Source organism: Trichophyton benhamiae (genome assembly GCF_000151125.1).
Source record: "Trichophyton benhamiae CBS 112371 chromosome Unknown contix01456_5.r1.exp, whole genome shotgun sequence".
In the NCBI taxonomy this organism is placed as follows: domain Eukaryota; kingdom Fungi; phylum Ascomycota; class Eurotiomycetes; order Onygenales; family Arthrodermataceae; genus Trichophyton; species Trichophyton benhamiae.
In genome coordinates this window covers 149835-168494 of record NW_003315080.1, presented here as the reverse complement: position 1 = coordinate 168494, position 18660 = coordinate 149835, and the positions used below count along the sequence as shown (strand labels likewise).

General features: G+C 52.4%; 9 protein-coding genes across 9 annotated transcripts, besides 1 other annotated feature; 5 read left to right on the top strand and 4 right to left on the bottom strand.

Moving 5' to 3' along the window:
- Positions 1-176: 176 nt before the first annotated feature.
- On the bottom strand, positions 177-2019 carry ARB_03048 (uncharacterized protein; the record flags this gene model as incomplete). Its single annotated transcript, XM_003010301.1, has 5 exons — positions 177-290; positions 422-1336; positions 1409-1669; positions 1721-1908; positions 1968-2019. 5 exons carry the CDS (start codon positions 2017-2019, stop codon positions 177-179), a joined length of 1530 nt encoding a protein of 509 aa, XP_003010347.1.
- Positions 2020-2562: 543 nt separating this feature from the next.
- On the top strand, positions 2563-3507 carry ARB_03047 (uncharacterized protein; the record flags this gene model as incomplete). Its single annotated transcript, XM_003010300.1, has 1 exon — positions 2563-3507. One exon carries the CDS (start codon positions 2563-2565, stop codon positions 3505-3507), a length of 945 nt encoding a protein of 314 aa, XP_003010346.1.
- Positions 3508-4085: 578 nt separating this feature from the next.
- ARB_03046 (uncharacterized protein) lies at positions 4086-4940 on the top strand (the record flags this gene model as incomplete). The annotated part of the gene is made up of 1 exon (XM_003010299.1): positions 4086-4940. One exon carries the CDS (start codon positions 4086-4088, stop codon positions 4938-4940), a length of 855 nt encoding a protein of 284 aa, XP_003010345.1.
- Positions 4941-4991: 51 nt separating this feature from the next.
- ARB_03045 (uncharacterized protein) lies at positions 4992-5623 on the top strand (the record flags this gene model as incomplete). Its single annotated transcript, XM_003010298.1, has 2 exons — positions 4992-4995; positions 5079-5623. The coding sequence occupies 2 exons, from the start codon at positions 4992-4994 to the stop codon at positions 5621-5623; spliced, it is 549 nt and encodes a 182-aa protein (XP_003010344.1).
- A 145-nt stretch (positions 5624-5768) lies between these two features.
- Positions 5769-8729, top strand: ARB_03044 (uncharacterized protein; the record flags this gene model as incomplete). The annotated part of the gene is made up of 1 exon (XM_003010297.1): positions 5769-8729. One exon carries the CDS (start codon positions 5769-5771, stop codon positions 8727-8729), a length of 2961 nt encoding a protein of 986 aa, XP_003010343.1.
- A 177-nt stretch (positions 8730-8906) lies between these two features.
- ARB_03043 (uncharacterized protein) lies at positions 8907-9128 on the bottom strand (the record flags this gene model as incomplete). Its single annotated transcript, XM_003010296.1, has 1 exon — positions 8907-9128. The coding sequence occupies one exon, from the start codon at positions 9126-9128 to the stop codon at positions 8907-8909; it is 222 nt and encodes a 73-aa protein (XP_003010342.1).
- Positions 9129-12095: 2967 nt separating this feature from the next.
- On the top strand, positions 12096-12811 carry ARB_03042 (thioredoxin, putative; the record flags this gene model as incomplete). Its single annotated transcript, XM_003010295.1, has 2 exons — positions 12096-12376; positions 12517-12811. The coding sequence occupies 2 exons, from the start codon at positions 12096-12098 to the stop codon at positions 12809-12811; spliced, it is 576 nt and encodes a 191-aa protein (XP_003010341.1).
- Positions 12812-13313: 502 nt separating this feature from the next.
- Positions 13314-15102, bottom strand: ARB_03041 (extracellular OTU-like cysteine protease, putative; the record flags this gene model as incomplete). The annotated part of the gene is made up of 3 exons (XM_003010294.1): positions 13314-14333; positions 14429-14841; positions 14919-15102. 3 exons carry the CDS (start codon positions 15100-15102, stop codon positions 13314-13316), a joined length of 1617 nt encoding a protein of 538 aa, XP_003010340.1.
- A 795-nt stretch (positions 15103-15897) lies between these two features.
- Positions 15898-15984: a sequence feature (Short protein (ARB_03040, EFE29699.1) was converted to a misc_feature.).
- Positions 15985-16403: 419 nt separating this feature from the next.
- On the bottom strand, positions 16404-17763 carry ARB_03039 (uncharacterized protein; the record flags this gene model as incomplete). Its single annotated transcript, XM_003010292.1, has 2 exons — positions 16404-17160; positions 17210-17763. 2 exons carry the CDS (start codon positions 17761-17763, stop codon positions 16404-16406), a joined length of 1311 nt encoding a protein of 436 aa, XP_003010338.1.
- Positions 17764-18660: the final 897 nt, after the last annotated feature.

Genomic DNA, 18660 nt, shown 5'->3' with positions numbered 1-18660 from the left:
GGTAGAAGATAGAGATCATAGTCATCAACTGTCATATCATTCATACCTCCAAGTAAAAGAAAAAAAACTCCGGCGATGCTATGGGTATCTTAAATCAAACATAACTGTACAAAAAGCAAGTCGACGCCCCTGATATCCATCCACCGTGGACGTAGTTAGAGGACACTGCAGGCACTTTAGAGACACTTTTCTATCTCTGTCGTGTAGAGCTTGATATGAGACTCCATCTTCAGGTACTCATCGTGCGCTCGATGGATTTCATCTTCGATCGTCTCCTTCAAGTCCGCCATCTACCAAGTTTTGTTAGTCAACGGCCACCATGCAGGGGAGGATGATTGATAGTAGATAAACACTGTATATTTATAGAACAGCCGATAGAGCTAGATATAAATATAGAAATCAAGCAAGCAAAATGACGTACCTTCTTCTCTGTCTGTTCGATGCGGATGCGCCTACGCTCCATCTCGCGCTGCTTCTCAGCCCGCTCCTCGCGCAGCTGCTTCTGCACCGAGTGCAGCTCTTCCATGCGAGCCTGGGCCTGCTCGGCCTTCTCCCTGCTGCTCTTGCGCAGGGCCTCTATGCGTTCCTGCCAGCGGGCCAGCTGCGACTGGAGCAGCTTCTCGGTGTGCGCGACCTCTCTGACAGTGTTGCCTCGCTCGGCGAGGGCCTCTCTGTTCTTGATGCCCTTGGACTCCTGGTCGTCCTCTTTCTGTAACTCTACCAAAATATCTTCTAGCAGCTTGATGGAGCTCTGGACTTCATTATTGACAACGGTAAAGGTGTTCATCGATGTCTGCAGGGCACGCATTCTCCTCTCCATGCCGTCTACTTGGGATTTATCATGAGCGAGATTGTCGGACAGTTCCGTGAGGGCTGATTGTAGGCTTTCGGGGCTCTGGGAGACATAGGGGCGTAGCTTCTCGCACTCCTGGCGACTCTTCAACAGCTTCTCTGTCTTTTCCTCCAGCAGTGTCTGCTTCCTTGCCTTTTCCCCCTTCACCCTCTCAAACGTCTCTGCCACCCGTTCCTGATCCCGCCTCAGCTCCAGCAGCCGGGTCTTCAGCTCGTCGTTCCGGCTCGTCTTTTCCCGCACCACCCCGTCCATTTCCTTCTGCTGTCTCTTCATCTCTTCAAGCCGCTGCTCCAGCTCTTGGTTCTCTGCGTAGAGCGTCTCGATGCGCATCTTGGTGTCCTCTGACTTGTTGAAGTGGGCGTCAATGGCCGAGGTCTGCGACTCTCGGAAGCGGACGAAGTTGATTAGGTAGGAGAATATCTTTGCGATGCGGTCGTACGTCGGCCTGGTGATGTCTGTGAACGTGAAGTCGTGAACTCCACACTGCATGCTGTTAGCTCTCTCTCTCTCTCTCTCTCTGTGCATACACAAGTATCATAAGCAAAGACTACGAACCTGGAGCATCAGCTTTCGCAAGGAGACGAGGAAGCCCATCAGATTGCGCGTATCTGGGGGAAAGATGTCCGCCTGGTCTCCGGCAATGTCTTCTGCAGCGGCGAGCATGGCGGGCTCCACGGTCTCTCGCGTGGTGTTCATAAACAGCTCTGCGAACCACTCGAACACCATCTGGACCTGCTGCGGGTTTGGCTTGAGGAGGTCCGCCATGGTGAAGGGAATGCCGATATCGTTGATGCAGCCCGCAATGACCTTGTCCGGCTATACACCTGTAAGTAACAGCCATCTACAGCCGGCATTGGGGACACTCACGAGGCGCAAGAAGGCGTCTGTCTCGCTCTCCTTCTTCTGCTGGCGGTGCTGCTGCTGCTGCCCGCCGCGGTACTGCGTCGTCCGCGAGTTGTACGCCATGGCTCGTCTCTGCGTGTATATATACAGTGTCTCCCGTCTCTTCCAGTCCAACTCCGCGTCTCGTCTCGACTTCTTCTCGGCTTCTTCGTCTTTCGTGAATGATATAAAAATGTCCAAAACTTCCTTTCGAGCCGCATTTTTTGTTTACATGATAAGCAACTTTCCCGAAGCGGACTAGTGGCTGCAAACTGGCCAAACATGCTCTTTCGGGCAATTCAGACCTTAAGAGTCACCAAAAGTCGAAAAGTCGAAGAAAGACAAGAAGAAGAAAAAGAACAAACAGCGAGAAAGATCGCAGGAAGATCGCAGGAAGATAGCTGGATAGCAGGATATCGGGATATCAGGACGGATTGACGCCGGCGACTGTGAGAGAGACCGCGAGGGATACCCGATAGCAAACGACCGGCTGCAGACAACACCGACTGCGGCCAGAGCTGCCCCGCGGTTTGCTTGACAGCTACAGGATTGCATATAAGAACTACCAGGGACCAGCGACCAGCAGCCAGCAACCAGAGAAAGCCTGAGATACACTAGATTGGCTGCTTCACTACGCGTCAAGATGTCACCGGCCCTGGAGACCCCTTCAAGCGGGGACAAGGAGCCCTTTGAGTGAGTAGAGGACTGTCACTTATACATATACATATATCATCTAATGGCTAGTTACGAGATATGACTATGTACTGACAGAAGACAGCATTGTAGAGACATACCACAAGCTACTACGGACAGACCCAGACCTGACGATGCCTATAGCTGCCATCGAGGCGCTGGTGCTGCTACTGACACACTCACCATCCTCGACCATCTCCGAGACGCTGGACCTGCTCAACAAACACACGGAGCACCTGAAGCGCTCGATCCCGAACCCGATCGGCCTCTCCGCCGGCACCGACCTGTTCCAGCGGTACCTGATATCGACGCTGCAGCGACCCGGCAAGCTGGGACCGGCGGGGGACTTTGACGCGATACGCGCCCACCTGCTCTCGAACGGGCGGCTGTTCATCCAGCGAGCCAAGGAGAGCAGAGACAAGATCGCCGCGTTCGCAACGGGTTTCGTACGAGACGGCAGCACGGTGATGACCAACGGCGGGTCCCGGGCTGTGGGAGCGATGCTGCGCAAGGCGGCGGGCGAAGAGGTGCGGTTCCGGGTGATATATGTGCTGCCGAACGGCCATAGCCATGAAGAAGCCACGACGGCAGCGGGGACGGTGCCCGAGGGGATGGAGACGGTGGCAGTGCTGCGGTCGAAGGGAGTGCCTGTGGCTACGGTGCCGGAGTCAGCTGTGGCGTACTCGATGGGGATGGTGGACACGGTGATAGTGGGTGCGGAAGGGGTGGTTGAGAACGGCGGGATAATATCGCGGATGGGCACGTACCAGATGGGCCTGCTGGCGAAGGCGATGGGCAAGCCCTTCTATGTTGTGGCGGAGAGCCACAAGTTTGTGAGACTGTTCCCGCTTGGCCAGTACGATCTTCCCGTTGATCAGCGGGTTATCGAGTTTACTACTACTACCGAGAGCAGCAGCAGCAGCAGCAGCAGCAGTTCGACTTCGCCGAAGGACCGCCGCCGGACTGCGCCTGATATCGTGGACTACACTCCCCCACACCTGATCACGGCGCTGATCACGGAAGCAGGCGTGCTCACTCCGAGTGCCGTCAGCGAGGAACTCATCAAGATCTGGTTTTGAGTTGACCAGCCGTAACTATTATCCAGCCATGAATTGTGGTTGTTTTAATATGACTTGTGGCCGAGCCTCGATATCAACCATGGCGCCGGGATCAACAGATCAGCGCCGGGAACCTGACAGGCTGCACTCTGTGAACTATCGCGTTACACCGGGAGAAACGTGGAACGGAAGAAGGGAAGCAAGAGAAAGAAGACGCAGGAAGAGGGAACAGCCGGGCTGTATCGTGACACCGAGCAGAGCAGTGGAATCGATAATTCGGCCCTCTTTTTTTTTTTATTTTTCACTTTCCCAGGCACGGCCAGGCCAGGGCCGAATCTATATTTTACTATCTGTATCTTAGCTGCTCTCCTAGCTATGAGAAATGACTTCATCGGCTGCCCATGATCTACCGCTAAAGGGAGACTAGCAAGCCGAGCTAGCAGGGACAGGGGGAGCTCCAGCAAGCCAGCCCAGCCCACCGAGAACCAAGTAATCGCAGTAACAACCGAAGAAAAGCAAGCAAGCAAGCAAGAAACGAGAAGAAAGAAGAAAGAAGACGAAGACGAAGACGAAGACGAAGAAGAAGAAGAAGAAGCAAGATGGAGGACCCTCGAACAGGCCAGCCGTTCCCACCGTCGACCATCCAGCGCGTCCTGTACAGCTGCAGCGCCGTCCACGTCTACGCCCTGCCGCCGCTGACCTCGATGAAGGGCTACCTGGCCGCCAGCTGGACCAGCAACAGCGCCTCCGAGATCTTCGCCGGCCGTCTTCGAGTGCTTGAGAGTGCAGTCCCAGTCAAAGTGCCGCCGGCATCAAGACCAGCTCCGGCCCTTCGAACCCCCAACCGGCCCCTCGCCCTGCCCGAGGAGGAACCAGACCTACAACCAGAGGCNAAAGAAGAAGAAGAAGAAGAAGAAGAAGAAGAAGAACGGCTGCAGGTCGACATCCTGCTGGAGGAAGCCGGGGGAGCCCACGAGCTGTTTGCTGCGGCGCCGTACGTGGATGCCGGCGTGGTCGAGCAGACGCTGGACTCGAGTCGCTTCTTTGCGCTGCGGGTGGAAGGCGAGGGCAAGAAGGCAGTGCTGGGCCTGGGCTTCGAGGAGAGAAGCGAAGCCTTTGACTTCTCCGTCGCCCTGCAGGAGGCGAGGAAGATTCTCTCCTTGTCTACGGCTGCGTCTGCCTCTGCCTCTGCCTCTGCCTCTGCCTCTGCGGCTTCTGGTGATGATGCCGGGAAGGACCTGAGTCTGCGGCCGGGAGAGAGCATCTCGGTCTCAGCACAGCCAAAGACAGAGGCCAGAGAAGAAGAAGAAGAAGAAGAAGAGGAAGAAGAGGAAGAAGAAGAGAAGCAGGAGAAGCAGAAGAAGGCCCTTTTCTCGCTTCCTCCGCCGCCGCCAGCTTCGTCTTCCTCCCGTCGACGGCCTCCTGCGTCCTCGAGTTCTCCTGCAATAATATAGATGTAACAGACAGCGCGATGCCAGTCTTGTAACTCCATAGCCATTAGTTATATGTGTTACTCCGTACAGCAGATCTTATAGGCTCCTCCTTGCGTCTTAATCCTGCCATTAATCCTTCTCTTAATCCTCCTTATATAGTCTTCTTCTTCTTCCTAGGTCTTCGCTGTGATGAAACGGCTGGCCGGCCTGCAGCTCCCAGACAGCCAGCGTTTAAGGCATCACCACAACCGCCATCTCTAGGTAGCATCCCAGGCATTATTGTATATCAGAGATCTTCTTCCTCTCTTTATTATCATTATCATCATCATCTTCTTCTTCTTCTTCTTCTACAGGGCTCTGCTTCTTCATCTTCCGGCCTTATGTTCTTCCGCAGCTTCACCAAAAGCAAAGAAAAAGCCAGGAACACAAAAAAAAACCGCCTTCTTTTCTTCTTTTCTTCTTTTCTTCTTCTACTTCTTCTTCTTCTTCTTCCGCTGCTCAGCCAGACAGGACAGTCTCAGTCTCTCTCTTCCTCTCCCTCATCCTCTCATCCTCTCATCCTCAGCCCTTCTTTCATCTTCTCCCTGAGATGTCTCTCGCCGCTCGCTTCTGACCCGTCCCTGTCTCTCTGTCCGGCTCAGCTCCAGCCTACCACGTCACCGATCAACCGCCCTCCCAAGAAGCCTCTCCCTCTCCCGGCCTGACGCCTGAAGACGCCTGACCTTGAGCCCGACGCCGAGTCGGCCGGGGGCGTCACGGCCTCGCTCAGGCTCCCTTCGTCTCCTTCTTGTCCTCCCTCTCTCGCTGTCCCGTCCTGCCATTGAGAAGTCCTGGACCCGCCGTCGCGTCATGGCTCTCTGGCCCTTTGGCCGTCACAAGAAGCGGGCTCGCAAGGGCGACGACGAGGCCACCACCACGACCACCACGACCGCCACGACCGCTAATACTACTACGGCCACAGCAGCAGTACAGCAGCCGCAGCCGCAGACTCCTCCAGCTCAGACAGAGGCGGCCACGAAGACGGCCACGACTGGCGGACACCATGGACACGGCGGCCTCTCTGCTGGCAAGCTTGTCCGGCGAGACAGCAAGCGTCAGAAGTACAGCGCCGTCCCCCCGGCAGCCGCAGCAGCCGCAGCAACAACAACGATGACACCGACGGCAGCGACAGCGACATCGACATCCTCCCCCGCGACCCCGGCGACCGCTGCCACTGCTGACTCCCCCATGACGCTGCCCGCCGGTCGAGCTCTGCGGCAACCCACTTCTGTCGACACTTTTGCCTCCGTCAATGCTCTCGCCCCGTCCAAGCTCCGCCAGGCTGAGCAACCGCACATCCAAAACGCTGCCATGCCGTCTCACCCTCTCCCGTCTCAGGTCCAGGGTGAAGGCTCCTCCTCCTCCTCTGCCTACCCTGTCCCGACGCTCCACCATGGCAAGAGATATCTCTCCGAGCCCACCTCTATCCTCCGCCGTCGTTCGGAGAGACGCAGACGCATCGATCCCGAGCGCGAACTCGAGATCAAGCGCATGGGCAGTCTTGTCTGGGAACACCCCAAGCGCAGCAGTGCTGCCACAACCACCAACAGCAACAATGTCAACAATAACAACAACAACAACAACAACAACAACACTTCTAACAAGGACAAGCATCTCTCTGACCCGTTCACCCCGTCTTCCAGTGCTGCCAATGCTGCTGCTTCTTCCACTACCTTCGATCAGGCTGAGCCTCCGTCACACACCTTCAAGCTCAGTGCTCTCAATGCCTTGTCTCCCCGGCCATTCCTTCGTTATGCCTCCTCAGATGGGAACCGCAGCTCTCTCCCTGCCACTGCTGACATCTCGCGATCTTCTACCACCAGAGACAAGGCTAAACCACGATGGTTCTCTGCCGACCAGGCCGCTGCTACTGCCGGCAGTAGTAAGAAGATTAACGAGCTGGCTGACACCATGGACGCCGGAGCCCTGCGCCAGCTCATGGACCGTGACAGACGACGCAGACTCGTCAAGCGTCAGATCCTCAGAGAACAGCAGCAGCAGCAGCAACAGCAGCAGCAGGCCTCTGCGGCTGCTCGTCAGGCAGACAAACCCGTTGAACAGAAGGATCCAGTGTCGCAACCAAAAGAACCACAGTCAGAGATAGACACCCAGACACAGTCACAGACCCAGCCGCTTGAGAAAATAGTCAGTGCAGGAACTGCTAGCATTCCTTCTTCGTCTCTAGACCCGATGGACGTTTCCAAGCCTCAGTCACAGCAACAATCTCTCGAACCAGCCCAGTCATGGCTCCAGGACGCCTCAAAGGAAAGCCTGATCAAGGAAGACCGCGTTCAGACCGCCCAACGAAAGATAGAAGAAGAAGCAGAACCAGAAGCAGAATCGGGAGAACATCAAGGCCCAGCTGCCCCATTAGCTACTGTCCTCTCGCGCAATGGACAGCCCATTGAACTCGCTATCCCGGCAGACGAGCGCAGAGATGAGATTCCAGACATCCGCCAGCACCCTGCATTCCGCCAGCCTTCGGTCTCCGAGACGTCTGCCTCTGCTTCTGCATCCGTCTCTGCATCAGCCTCGACCAAACCAAGCACCATGCTCAACGAGACCAAACTAGGCCGGACCTGGACCCAGCTCTTCCGTCGTAGAGGCACCCTTCGTCGCAAACCCAACCGCAACATCCTGTCCAAGAATAGCTCCTCTGAATTCTCCGTCACGTCTCGCACCCATCCGTACGTCAATCCCGGTGCTATTCCTGGATCCGGTGCTGTCACTTCACCTCCCATTGCTATTGCCGCCACTGCTTCCTCCCACCGCGTAGGAACTGATACCCAGTCCATCACATCCAAGTTCACCGAGCACCTCGACGATGGCTCTGCTTCGGGCTCTGCAATCCAGCTGTCGACATCTGCACCAGGAGGACCTCGCATGTACTCTCCCGAGCCTCTGTACAACCTCCACCGCGAAGACTCGTACTCCGTCTCCGTCGCACCCTCGCAGCGCATGAGCGGTGCCGAAAAGTACAGTATCAGTGGTATCTCGGCCGGCGGGGCTGGTACTGGAACTGGAGCAGGAACCTACATGTCCGGCCCAGATACCCGACCCAACAGCACTTTTCTAGCGCAGTCCCTGGCTTCCATCGACTCGGAGGGCAGCTGGCTCTCTGGCCGTCCATCCCGGCGTCTCTCCCAAGCACCACTCAAGAGCCCCGGTTCAACTCGCGAACGCCTGAACGACGATGTCAGCCCCATCATTGACCCGGATCTGGAAGATGACAACGCCATCAGCAGCGACGAGTACTTTGGCGCTCTCCCCGTGCCCAAAGAAGAGGAAGAAGAAGACACGGTTCCAAAACACGGGCTCAACATCACCACCTCAAATGACTCTGCCATCATCAACCCTGCCGTCAACGGCTACAACGACGAACCCGATGCTGCTGAAATCAGTCCCCTTCCCGAAGACGCTGACGATGGCATGGCCCTAGCCAACGCCGATGGTGACCCACCAACCTGGCACTCCAGCGTCGGTAAACAGCCTCGTCTGATCAACCCCGAAAACCGCGCAAAGTCCCGCGAAGGCCTGTTCACCGAGTTCATCGACAGCGAGAACGAAGTCAGCCCCATCGACGAGCCAGAGGGTGTAACTGAGATCCGTCGAGCCCAGAGCGTCGATCTAGGCCGTCATATCCGCCACATCAGCGCCGGCAGCGCAAAACTCGTCACCTTGTCCCGTGCTGAGTCGAGCGGCAAACGACACAGCAACATCTCTCAGAGCAGCTCCGGCGTCTTTCCCACCCGGACCGACGACGATATTTAACCCTTTCGTTTGAACCACACTTTGAACCTCACTCTGACTTGATTTTCTTTCCTTTCCCCCTTTTTTTCGCCTCTTTCATATGTCACGCATGCATGCATCTTTCCCATAGTCCCACATTTCCTTTACTCGTCCAGCCCATTTATTACTCGCAAGCGTGTTTTCTCATACCCCGGTTGTTCAAAAATACACCATGTATCTCTTAATCTTCTTTTTCTTCCCAATTTTCCTTCTTCTTTTCTCTGGATCGGAATGGACTGGCTGGCTGGCGGACTGGACGGACGGACGGAATGGTTTCCCAAAGACGGTCGAGGTCACGTTAAAAAAGAAATGCCCTTTTAATCTCTGCCTTTTTGTTTTCTTCTTCTTCTTCTTCTTCTTCCATCTCTCTCTTTTTTTCATGGCCTTTTTTTCATGACTGCATAACATACCCCCTGAAGTTTTCTTTCTTTCTTTCCCTTTTCTTCCATTTCAACTTCTTCTGCTTAAATCGGTCTGGTCGGTCGGCTCTTTTTTCATCTTCTTTTCCTTTGTCATCATCCACAGCCTCGATATGGCGTTGTCACTGCCCCTGCCCTTCCAACCCCAAGTCTCCTTTTTTCTCTTGCCCGTTTTCTTTTGTTCGGCTCGGTTTCCTGCTTTCTTTCTTCTATCCCATTTGATATCCCCCATGTGCTAGCTAGTTAGCCTTTGTCCCTTTTGTTTTATCTCAACTGGAAAGAAAGGAATTTTTTTTTTTTTCATACCTATACCCTTCACTTTGTTCCAGTTCTTATTATCTCTCTTACCACCCATATCCTGCTATCCTCCCCCACCTCTCCTTATTCCTGACACCTCTCTGCCTGCCTGCCTGCCCGCCTGTCTCTCGTTTTTTCCTTTAGCAGGCAGGCAGGCAGGCAGATATGAGGAGAGGCAGGGGAGGATATGCTCCCAATAGATATCACAATATAAGATACTTTGATAGTTCTTAACTTGTTCAACTTTCTGGGTAGAGAAGAAGGTGGTGAAGTAGAGGAGAAAAGAAGAAGAAGAAGAAGAAGAAGAAGAAGAAGAGAAAAAGAAGAAATCTCCTCTTTTATAGACTGTCCTCTGTGTGAAAGTCGGCGACGCTTTGCATCCTATGACGACTTCTGCTATGGACAGCTTTTGACTGCTGCTACTTCTACTGTCACTAAACTACTTTGGAACCTTTTAGCATAATATCCAAAACATCAAACTATCCAAAGAATCTTAAGGTGGCTCTCTTGTCTTGTCTACTTATTCATCACTGGTTAATACGATTTATTCTAGATATTTAATGCAGTTTGTGGTCACTCTTAAGAGTTGTATAAAATGGATGACATAATCTGCTAGTTATATAATACTAAGTTATCGGGCCGAGCCTCATCACGTGAAAACTTAAATGCAGTTCCTGAAAAGGCAAAAACTACGACTCGCAGTCTTTCTTTACTCTCCAACGACCATCACCTTCGGGCCTTCATTTATGATGGCGTCAACGTGGTGAGAGAGACTGTCAGCAGATAAATGTATGCCATCTGTTGATTAGGCTGTTCGACTATTTACTTGACCTGCTCCAGGAGGTGGAGAGATTGCATGACCTCCGTTCTATATACCCTATGACGCAGTTGAAGTCAACGATTTATACCGACAGAAACAATCTCAAAATTTCTTTCTATAGTACAAGCAGGAGGATGCTGCGCTCAAGATTCACTCCTGAGTAAGTGAAGAAAACGAGGCTCTGACTTTAGGTATTCATGGACCATCTTCACCTATGACGACTACAGACAGCTAGTGCGTCTGTTAATCCGGGAATCCGCCTCCGTTGGTTACACCTGATATCCATGGGTAGTTTGATGCATACGTTGGTGAAATTCCACAGCTAGATGATGATGAATAGTCTGCTGCGTGGTTTGATCTAGGTAGATTCTCTAGTGACGCCTTTGCTGTATAAGAACTCCCACCGTTTGGTACTCGGGTTCGCTCTCCGCGGGCCATTTCTGCGATCATAGAACTACAACCATACTGGTTAGATTGCATTAGCGGAATTTAACGTTAATGAAGATGACATCCAGTGTTGGGTATTATTATCCTTGGATTCCTCCAGATTGAGTATGGAGCAACTTGGGATTGATCCCAATATTGAAACTAGAAAGGATACTGGCAAAGCATGGTTAACAGACAGACATATTGCACTTCTGAGCGAGACACAACTTTCTGGAAGATAAACTGTGAGACTAACAAGTCACGCAATCCGCTTGTTATTAAAGACTCAATATAATACCCGAAAGGCACCGAGGGAAGGCAAGATATTTCCAGAAGCAACGGTTAGGGGTGAATGCAGGATAACTCCGTTCAATCCAAACTAGCAGTCAGCTCATCCCAGTTTAATCTAGCGCGCCGCTGCCTCGTCTCAGACTACGGCAAACAATCAAGAGTAGCTCGAGAGCTGCTCCTCTTGCAGGGCTGGCTGGTTGTATTGAGGGATATCTGGCTCTATGATAAGGCTGGCCTCATCTGCTATGAGATCTTCTCATAGAACCTAATGGCGAACGAATACTAGCATGCACGAGAGCCTTCTAGTCGTGTGTTTATTAAGACAGCCTAGGATAAGAAATGCAAAAGTGATGATGTTAAGAAACGAATGGCAGCCGGCTGGTATAAAGAATAGATTGATAAGCGATGAGCAAGTCTTTCTGCTAATTGCGACGCCTTCATCTCATGATATCTGTCCTGTCGTCATCCGGCCACGCCGTCTCCTCCCAGACCAAATCCCGACTCTTCATAAATAGAGTGATTTGAGATACTTCTACCCGTTGCAAGCTAGCAGGCCCTAGCGACGACAATATGTATGACATTATGCACTTAATAATCAGTTTATAGCATGTAACACTAGCACACCCTCAAGGGCGATCTCCAAGCGCAAGGCCCACAGGGATGAGGAATATTAATTGCTGTTATCAGCTCGCGCAGGGTCTAGGCTGTCGTCTATTACTAATTCAAGCAGCGCCTTAACTAAGCCCAAGCCCGGCAGGCCGCCAGCTAAGGCCCTTTAACTAACGCCGCCCGCCTCCAGTTAAGGCCTTTAACTAAACGGCGCCCCCAAAACAGCGCCCAGCTGCCGCCCAACCACCCGCCGACGCCTGAACTGAAGCCTGCCCTCCTCCCCCCTCCCCCCTTGCCCTGCCCTCGCTCGGCTCCAGCTTTCTTTTTCTTCGGAACTTCTCCTTTTGCCTTTTTTTCCCTTTGACTGCTCAGCTTCTCTGCGCTTCACACCACCTTCGCGGCCTCCCGTCTTAATAATTACCGTCTCAAGGGTCCCTCAGTGGCTCTCTCGCAGCGTCCGTCCATCCACCCATTATTCCCTCCGCCATGCCCGCATCAACGTCATCCCGGCTGCCCCTCCGCCTCGCCCTCGCCCGCCGCTTTAGCCCTCGCCCGGCCTCCTCCTCCTCCTCCTCCTCCTCCTTCTGCTGCTGGCCTTATTTAAGCCGCCCTGCCCTCCTCTCGTCCGCCTCTTCGCTCTCATCCACATCTGCACGACCACCGCTACAGACAACCACAGCTCCAGCTTCTACAAGACTCTTCTCTTCTTCCAGCGCAAGACTCTTCTCTCCCACAACCGCAAACATGGTCGTCCAAGAGATCAAGAGGTACGTGTCTTCTCCTCTTGCCTCTCTCTTCTTTCTATCCTGCTCCTCTCTCTGCCCCTCCCCCGCTATCGTCACCAGTGTATAGCATAACAATATGAGTGATAATGGTACCGATACCGATACTAACTGTTACCTTGCAGCCGTGATGACTACATGAAGGCTATCGCCGGCGGCAAGCTCGTCCTGATTGACTGCTACGCCACCTGGTGCGGTCCCTGCAAGGCCATCGCCCCCGTCGTCGACAGGCTCAGCGAGGAGCACTGCGCGGAAGTTGATTTCTACAAGGTCGATGTCGACGAGTGCTCTGAGGTTGCTGCCGAGCTAGGCGTCAGAGCCATGCCTACTTTCTACTTCTTCAAGGGCGGCGAGAAGCTCGACTCCGTTGCCGGTGCTGCTGAGGGACCCATCGTTGCTGCCCTCGCCCGACTCAAGTAAATAGATACTGCACCATTCCTGCCTGTGTTGCAAGGTACATATACGCATATGAAAGTTGACAGTACTTGGATGCATGGATGGATGTTATGACGATTGTATTTTAAAGTGGACATCAAGGCATAAAGAGAATTAAGAGCCGACTCATTTCTCTTAACATTATTTATTTGCATTATTTATTTGCATCATTCTGTTCCTTGGCCTGCCATTACATGAAAAAGGTGTAGATATTGAAGCTGTGTTATCTCGTTGTTTTATTCATGGTATCATCATGTCCTCGTCCAAGTCATGTAGGTGTGTGTCTATCAAAAAAACGCCATATAAAAATGCATGATTGCCTCCGAAAAACAAAAGAGCCCGCTTAGATGCATTCATCCGTCCAGATAACTCCGTGCTGAGAATATAATAAGGAAAGAACCGGGGGAAAAAAAAAAAAGAAGAGAGAGAAGGGAAGGGAAGAGAAGAGGGTCAAGATCTTGACCGAACCCACAAGAAGAAGAAGAAGTTAATCACCTTCGAACTCGCTATCACTCTCGCCAGCGGTCGATGCTCTTTCGTTCGAAGATGGTGCTTCTTCCGCTTCCGCTTCCGCAGTTTCAGACGAGGCGGGCTCGTCCGCCTTTCCGCCACTGCCACCGTCATCCTCAGCTACGTCTCTCGGCCTGACAGAGATGATTCTGCAGTCTTCATCGTCTGTACTTGTACCTGCATTAGAGATACCGAGAGTCATGTCCTGGAGGATTCGGCGCTTGCGGTCCCGGCCTCGTCGACGGCGGATCAAGGGAAGCTCGTCATCGTGACCATCTTCTTCTTCGTCATCGCTGCGGCCAGCAGATCGCTTGCTGGCTGTGCTGTTGCGTGAAGATGATCGGGATGATGAAGCCCGTAGCAGTGTCCGCGCGGTTGGACGGATCCCCCTGATCAGGCGTCGGCGAGGCGGCTTCGTGGGACTGACTGAAGCTGCGGTGGTGGATGTGGAAGTGGCTGCAGAGCGAGTAGCAGCGTCGGTGGGTTCGGAGACCGGTGCACAAACGGACGCAGGGGTAGAGGCTGGTGTTGTCAGCGTGCTGCTACCACTACCACCTGCAATGAGAGAGGGAGGCTTGGAGGACGAGCAGCAGTCATGCGTAGTAGAGGCAGACGTGGGGCCATCCCGGAGTGACTGCATGGTTCGGATGAAGTCTGCTTCAATGGCAGGCAGGATGGCCCTGAACTTCTCCTCGTCGAGGTCTACGCTTGATTCTCCCTCGAGGTCGGCTGCAAACCGTCGCAGTGCGCACCTGAGAGTGTCGTCGTCGATGTCAGGGAACGCCTCTGCGATTGCCGTGGGGTTCTGGCATGTCTCCCCTTCTTTGGTTTCAACCGTCGAATCATCCGTCGACGCAGATGCCGATCTGGATGAAGCCTCGTCCTGTCTCTCCTCGCTGGATGAGCTGCTGCCCTGGCATCCCAGGGGCCGCGAGAGCTCAGGAACCCCGTCGTGTGGCCCATCAACACTCCGCACTGATGAATAGTGCTGGAAGTTCTATATATATACCGTTAGACTATGCCAGTGAACTAGACACACAATGTATATATATATATATATATATATATTATTATATTAGGGGGCTTACTTACATGATAGGCAATGTGCACCGGCTGGTTCTCCCTGCCTTCCAGGCTACCATGGCTGGTGAAGGGAGTGATGCCCTGGTCTGTATAGACGTAGACATCCCTCTGGTAAGCCTGGCAGAAGGCTTGGATCTCCACCGACCCGCCCCAGAACCCGGTCTCCTTCATCTGCGTGAGCAGCTTCTCGAATTTGGCCCACTGGCCCTCCGAGGTCGCTGCCCGGTCACTGTATGACTGTGATTTGGAACGGGCAGCCGCTGCTCGCCTGGGAGCTCTCCTCTCCCCTCCTACATCCGGCACAAACTGCACAAAGTATGCCGCGTTTGTGCGGATGTGCTCGACCAGCCGTTCCCGGATTTCTCCTTGCCGGCCCTGGTGACCGTAGAGCTGGTCGGAAAGGGAGTAGAAAAGGCAATTGCCTTTTTATTTTTTATTATATGACGGCGGTTAGCTAGATTATCCCAACTACCTCTCAAGGCGATGCAGTGACACTCACCGTCTCCCGGGGTTGGTACGGCGTAGAGCCGCCGCTCCTTCAGGCACTCGATGTGCAGGTCGTCCTCCTGCAGCATCTTTGCTCCCCCAGTCTGCTTCTCGGACCCCTTGCCTCCCGGCTGTGAAGTTAATCTTGCCGGAGACATGATGGGCACGATCCTGTGGTGGGAGATGGAGTCAGCCATGATCGAAGTGGTACCGCCCGTGAGTCAATCATGGGGAAGTAGAGGCAGCAATTGAGGGCATCAGAGTCCCTCAAACGGTAGAAATGCAGCAGCAGGTGCACTCTCGCTGGGAGAGGCGTCTGGTACAGAGAGGTATATGCAAGGGGAACGTAGCAGGAGTGTAGTAGAGGGTGAGTAAAACAATCGGCCAGAAAAGAAAAGACAATGAAGGCAGCAGAAAAAGAAAAGAAGGCCGGCCAAGAGAGGAGCTTGTGAATGGGATGAGAACGGGGCCCTTTGCCGGGGAAGCCCGCAGCTTCCGGCAAAGCAAAGAGAAAGGCGCAGGCAGAGGGTGGTGATCAGCAGCAAGACAGGCCGGATGTCTGCTTGTATAGATACAGCCCGTTGCTCTGTCGTCTCTCGCCTCGACTTGCGCTGAGGCAGCTCGGAAGTTACATGGACTTAAGGATGCCAAGAGGGAAGTGCTTAGGTAAGACGGAGAAGGGATGTCATGTGATGCTGCAGAGCCCCATGGAGCAGGCGCTAGGCTTCTTTGGGACAGACTCACCAAACGACGACAACAACGTTTGATATCAAAAGGCCAGACGGAGTGTATCTGGCGTTGGGTATACAGCACAGTGATGCGAGGGCGTCGCAGGGTGTATATCTGTTTTCAGGAGTCAGTCCCCTGTTCGTGAGCTGGAAGTGGAATGAGAACACTACATACCACTGTGAGGATGGAGGTAATGAGGACAGCTTGATAGTATAATACTATTCGACTAGAATGATACCATGATATGAAGAAGTGAAGTTTTGATGAGAGAGAAGAAGAAGAAGAAGAAGAGGGAGAAGAGGGAGAAGGCCAGGAAGCGAAATATTTATACCCCATCTCCAAGCTGGTAAAGTCGCTCTTTCCTACAGCGAGTCAATGACGCTATTGAGTTCCCAAGGGGAAGCAGTGACCGACGTCAACTAGAGATATCCAGCATTAAGTTTGCGTTTGTATGGCGCTGGAAATATTCGTGCAAAACAAGCTCAAACGCTGACGTCGTTGACTTTTTCCCTTGCGACGAGATACCCCTAGCTTACCGCAAACCATCCGAGTCACGAAAATTGGACCAGGGTCAATGACGTCTATCAATGACATTATACACTACAGCTCCTCCCAGATAATTCTACAACCGGCCAATACTCCAAGATAGTACTGTATACTCTTTTCTATGTTTCGATCCAAGTCGCAGTTTATATCATTAAGGAGATGAAAATATTATATATATATATATATATGCAGGGATGTGTATACGTAGAGGGTATCTTCTCAGCTATTTACCTGCGCCATGCTTATCCAAAAGTGCTCCAATCTCCCTATCCTGTAATATCTCATCATGCTCCTTCCTTAGTAGCTTCGGTACATTCTGCTCAAAGTAAAAAGCCCAAGTACTCTGCGCATTCAGTTCGGTGTTATCACGACTAGATTTCAGCCCGACATGCTGCAGCTGTTGCGGAATAAGAGCATATCTCGTTAGTTTGCTTTCTTCCGCATACTCTTCTATCATAGTATCCGTCTGTCCATGGCCTCTCTTTTGAAGATAGGCAATAAGACCATCGACCTGATCCCGGGGGAACACCATTCCCTGCGTACAACAACCGTATGGAGCTATCTCTGCAACTCCATGGAGAGGGAATAACGAGTATTTTCCGACCATATACGCAAGGGCAATAAAGGCTGGGACACAGATCACGCTTATTGCCAGAGTGGTAGGGAAGTCGATCAGGGAACGATAGGAGCGTAGTCGGCGGACGACGGTCAGACAGGAGAAAGTGAATAGCATGGCAGTTGCAAAGACAAGAGGCATGTTTCTATAGGCAAAGTCAGACGACTCCCACCCCAGAGCTGTTTCTGTGTAGAAGAGGCGAAGGTATATCCAAGGTCGTTTGTTCAACGGCATTCGCTTGATGTCGGCTAATGCTCTTAGCGACTTTGCCATCCAGCCCTCCGCGATGATGATGTCGTCCTCAAATACCACGGTGTACGGGGCGTTGGATTTCTTGCAGGAATTCAAGGCGTATACATAATCGCTAGCTGGTCAGCACCTTCCCGTACAAAACAGAACAAAACAAAACTCACAACACTCCTTTTTCATAAAAATTCCTTTCCTTTTCCAGTTTCTTGAGATGTTCCAACTGACTCGCAGTAACATTGTAGGTCTCTGCGACATCCGCAAGCCGGTCAACCCATATTTGGCCCCAACTCGGATGTCTCTTCGGGTCCGTATCGGCGAAGAGGATGTGAAGATGAAGGGCTCGTCTTTCTCGTGGATCAAGTCCTACGAGAAGAGATCCAATAGACGGGTCGAAATAGTCATCTGCCTCTCTCCGGACAGTCACAAACGCAACACAGAACAACGGATCCGTGCCGCCTTTGATGGAAGCAGGCGGCTCTACACGCGCATTATTCCTAGTAATGAAGTGGTGTGCCTCTCGCTCTCGACTCAGACTATACCCCAAATCATATACACCAGCTCGGTCGTTGAAAAAGGCAGAGTGAGGGTCCCGCCAGAACTGATATCGACAGTACTGGAATATCACCAACCAGATAAGTGCGGCGGCCAGCAGTGTTTTGACAGCCGTCAGCTTAAGTAGTTGGAAGGCAGAGTGCATCGATCCAATGCTTTTCCCCATCTCTGCATTTTTCCTCGAGCCTGAAGAAGAGCAACACGCAGGAATAACTGTTCTGAAAAGCCAGGAGGCAGCAAAAATCCGCGGACAGCAGATATTTTCTCCAACAATTAACCAGCATCTTTCATTACTCTGGTTCCATGGGCTCCATAACGGTTATAATGATACTGCAAGGATGCCCCTGCAGTGTCAATTGCATGCTTGTGTAATAATGAAGGACATATTATTACTTTTTCATTGTCTCCAAAAGGCGCATCGCCCCTTGTGACCTCAGAAACACGGTCGCGAGTATTGTCCCGCCAAAGGTGTGACAAAAGAAATAAAATACCACAAAAGGATTTGGGGTAATTGATTCTCTTGTACTCCGTACTTTGTATTGTGTACTGGATAGGTTACCTTCAGTATTTCCCGGAAGAGCAAATATGGGTCCGGAGAGGAGTTTTGGTGAACTCTGCTATAGTTATATGAAGCCGCCGGAGTTAAAGGGTTCTCTGGCAAGTAACCTAATTTCGATAACTAGAGCCTCTCTGACGTCTATTCACGGGTTAACCGTACGGAGTAGCCAGGGCCTAGACTATCTCACCCCATTACGTTAACCATCAGCTCTGTCTGAACCACAGGAGGTGCTCTAATCCCACAGGCATGGGCAGAATTTTTCACTCCGAATCCAGGAAAGATTCAATGTCTATCGAGGACAATATAAACCCAGGGGCCTTCCTCCAAGGCAATGGACAGCGACGGACGACATCTTCACTCTCGCGTAAATGATGGTCACACTTAGAGAAGGAAGTCAGAGCTTAGCGATATTCCAAGGCAAGACATGAATATAGCATATTGATTGGTCATTTTCGTCCAGCCCGTACCAACGCTATGGGTGCTCTCTGCATGCGATCCGGCGTC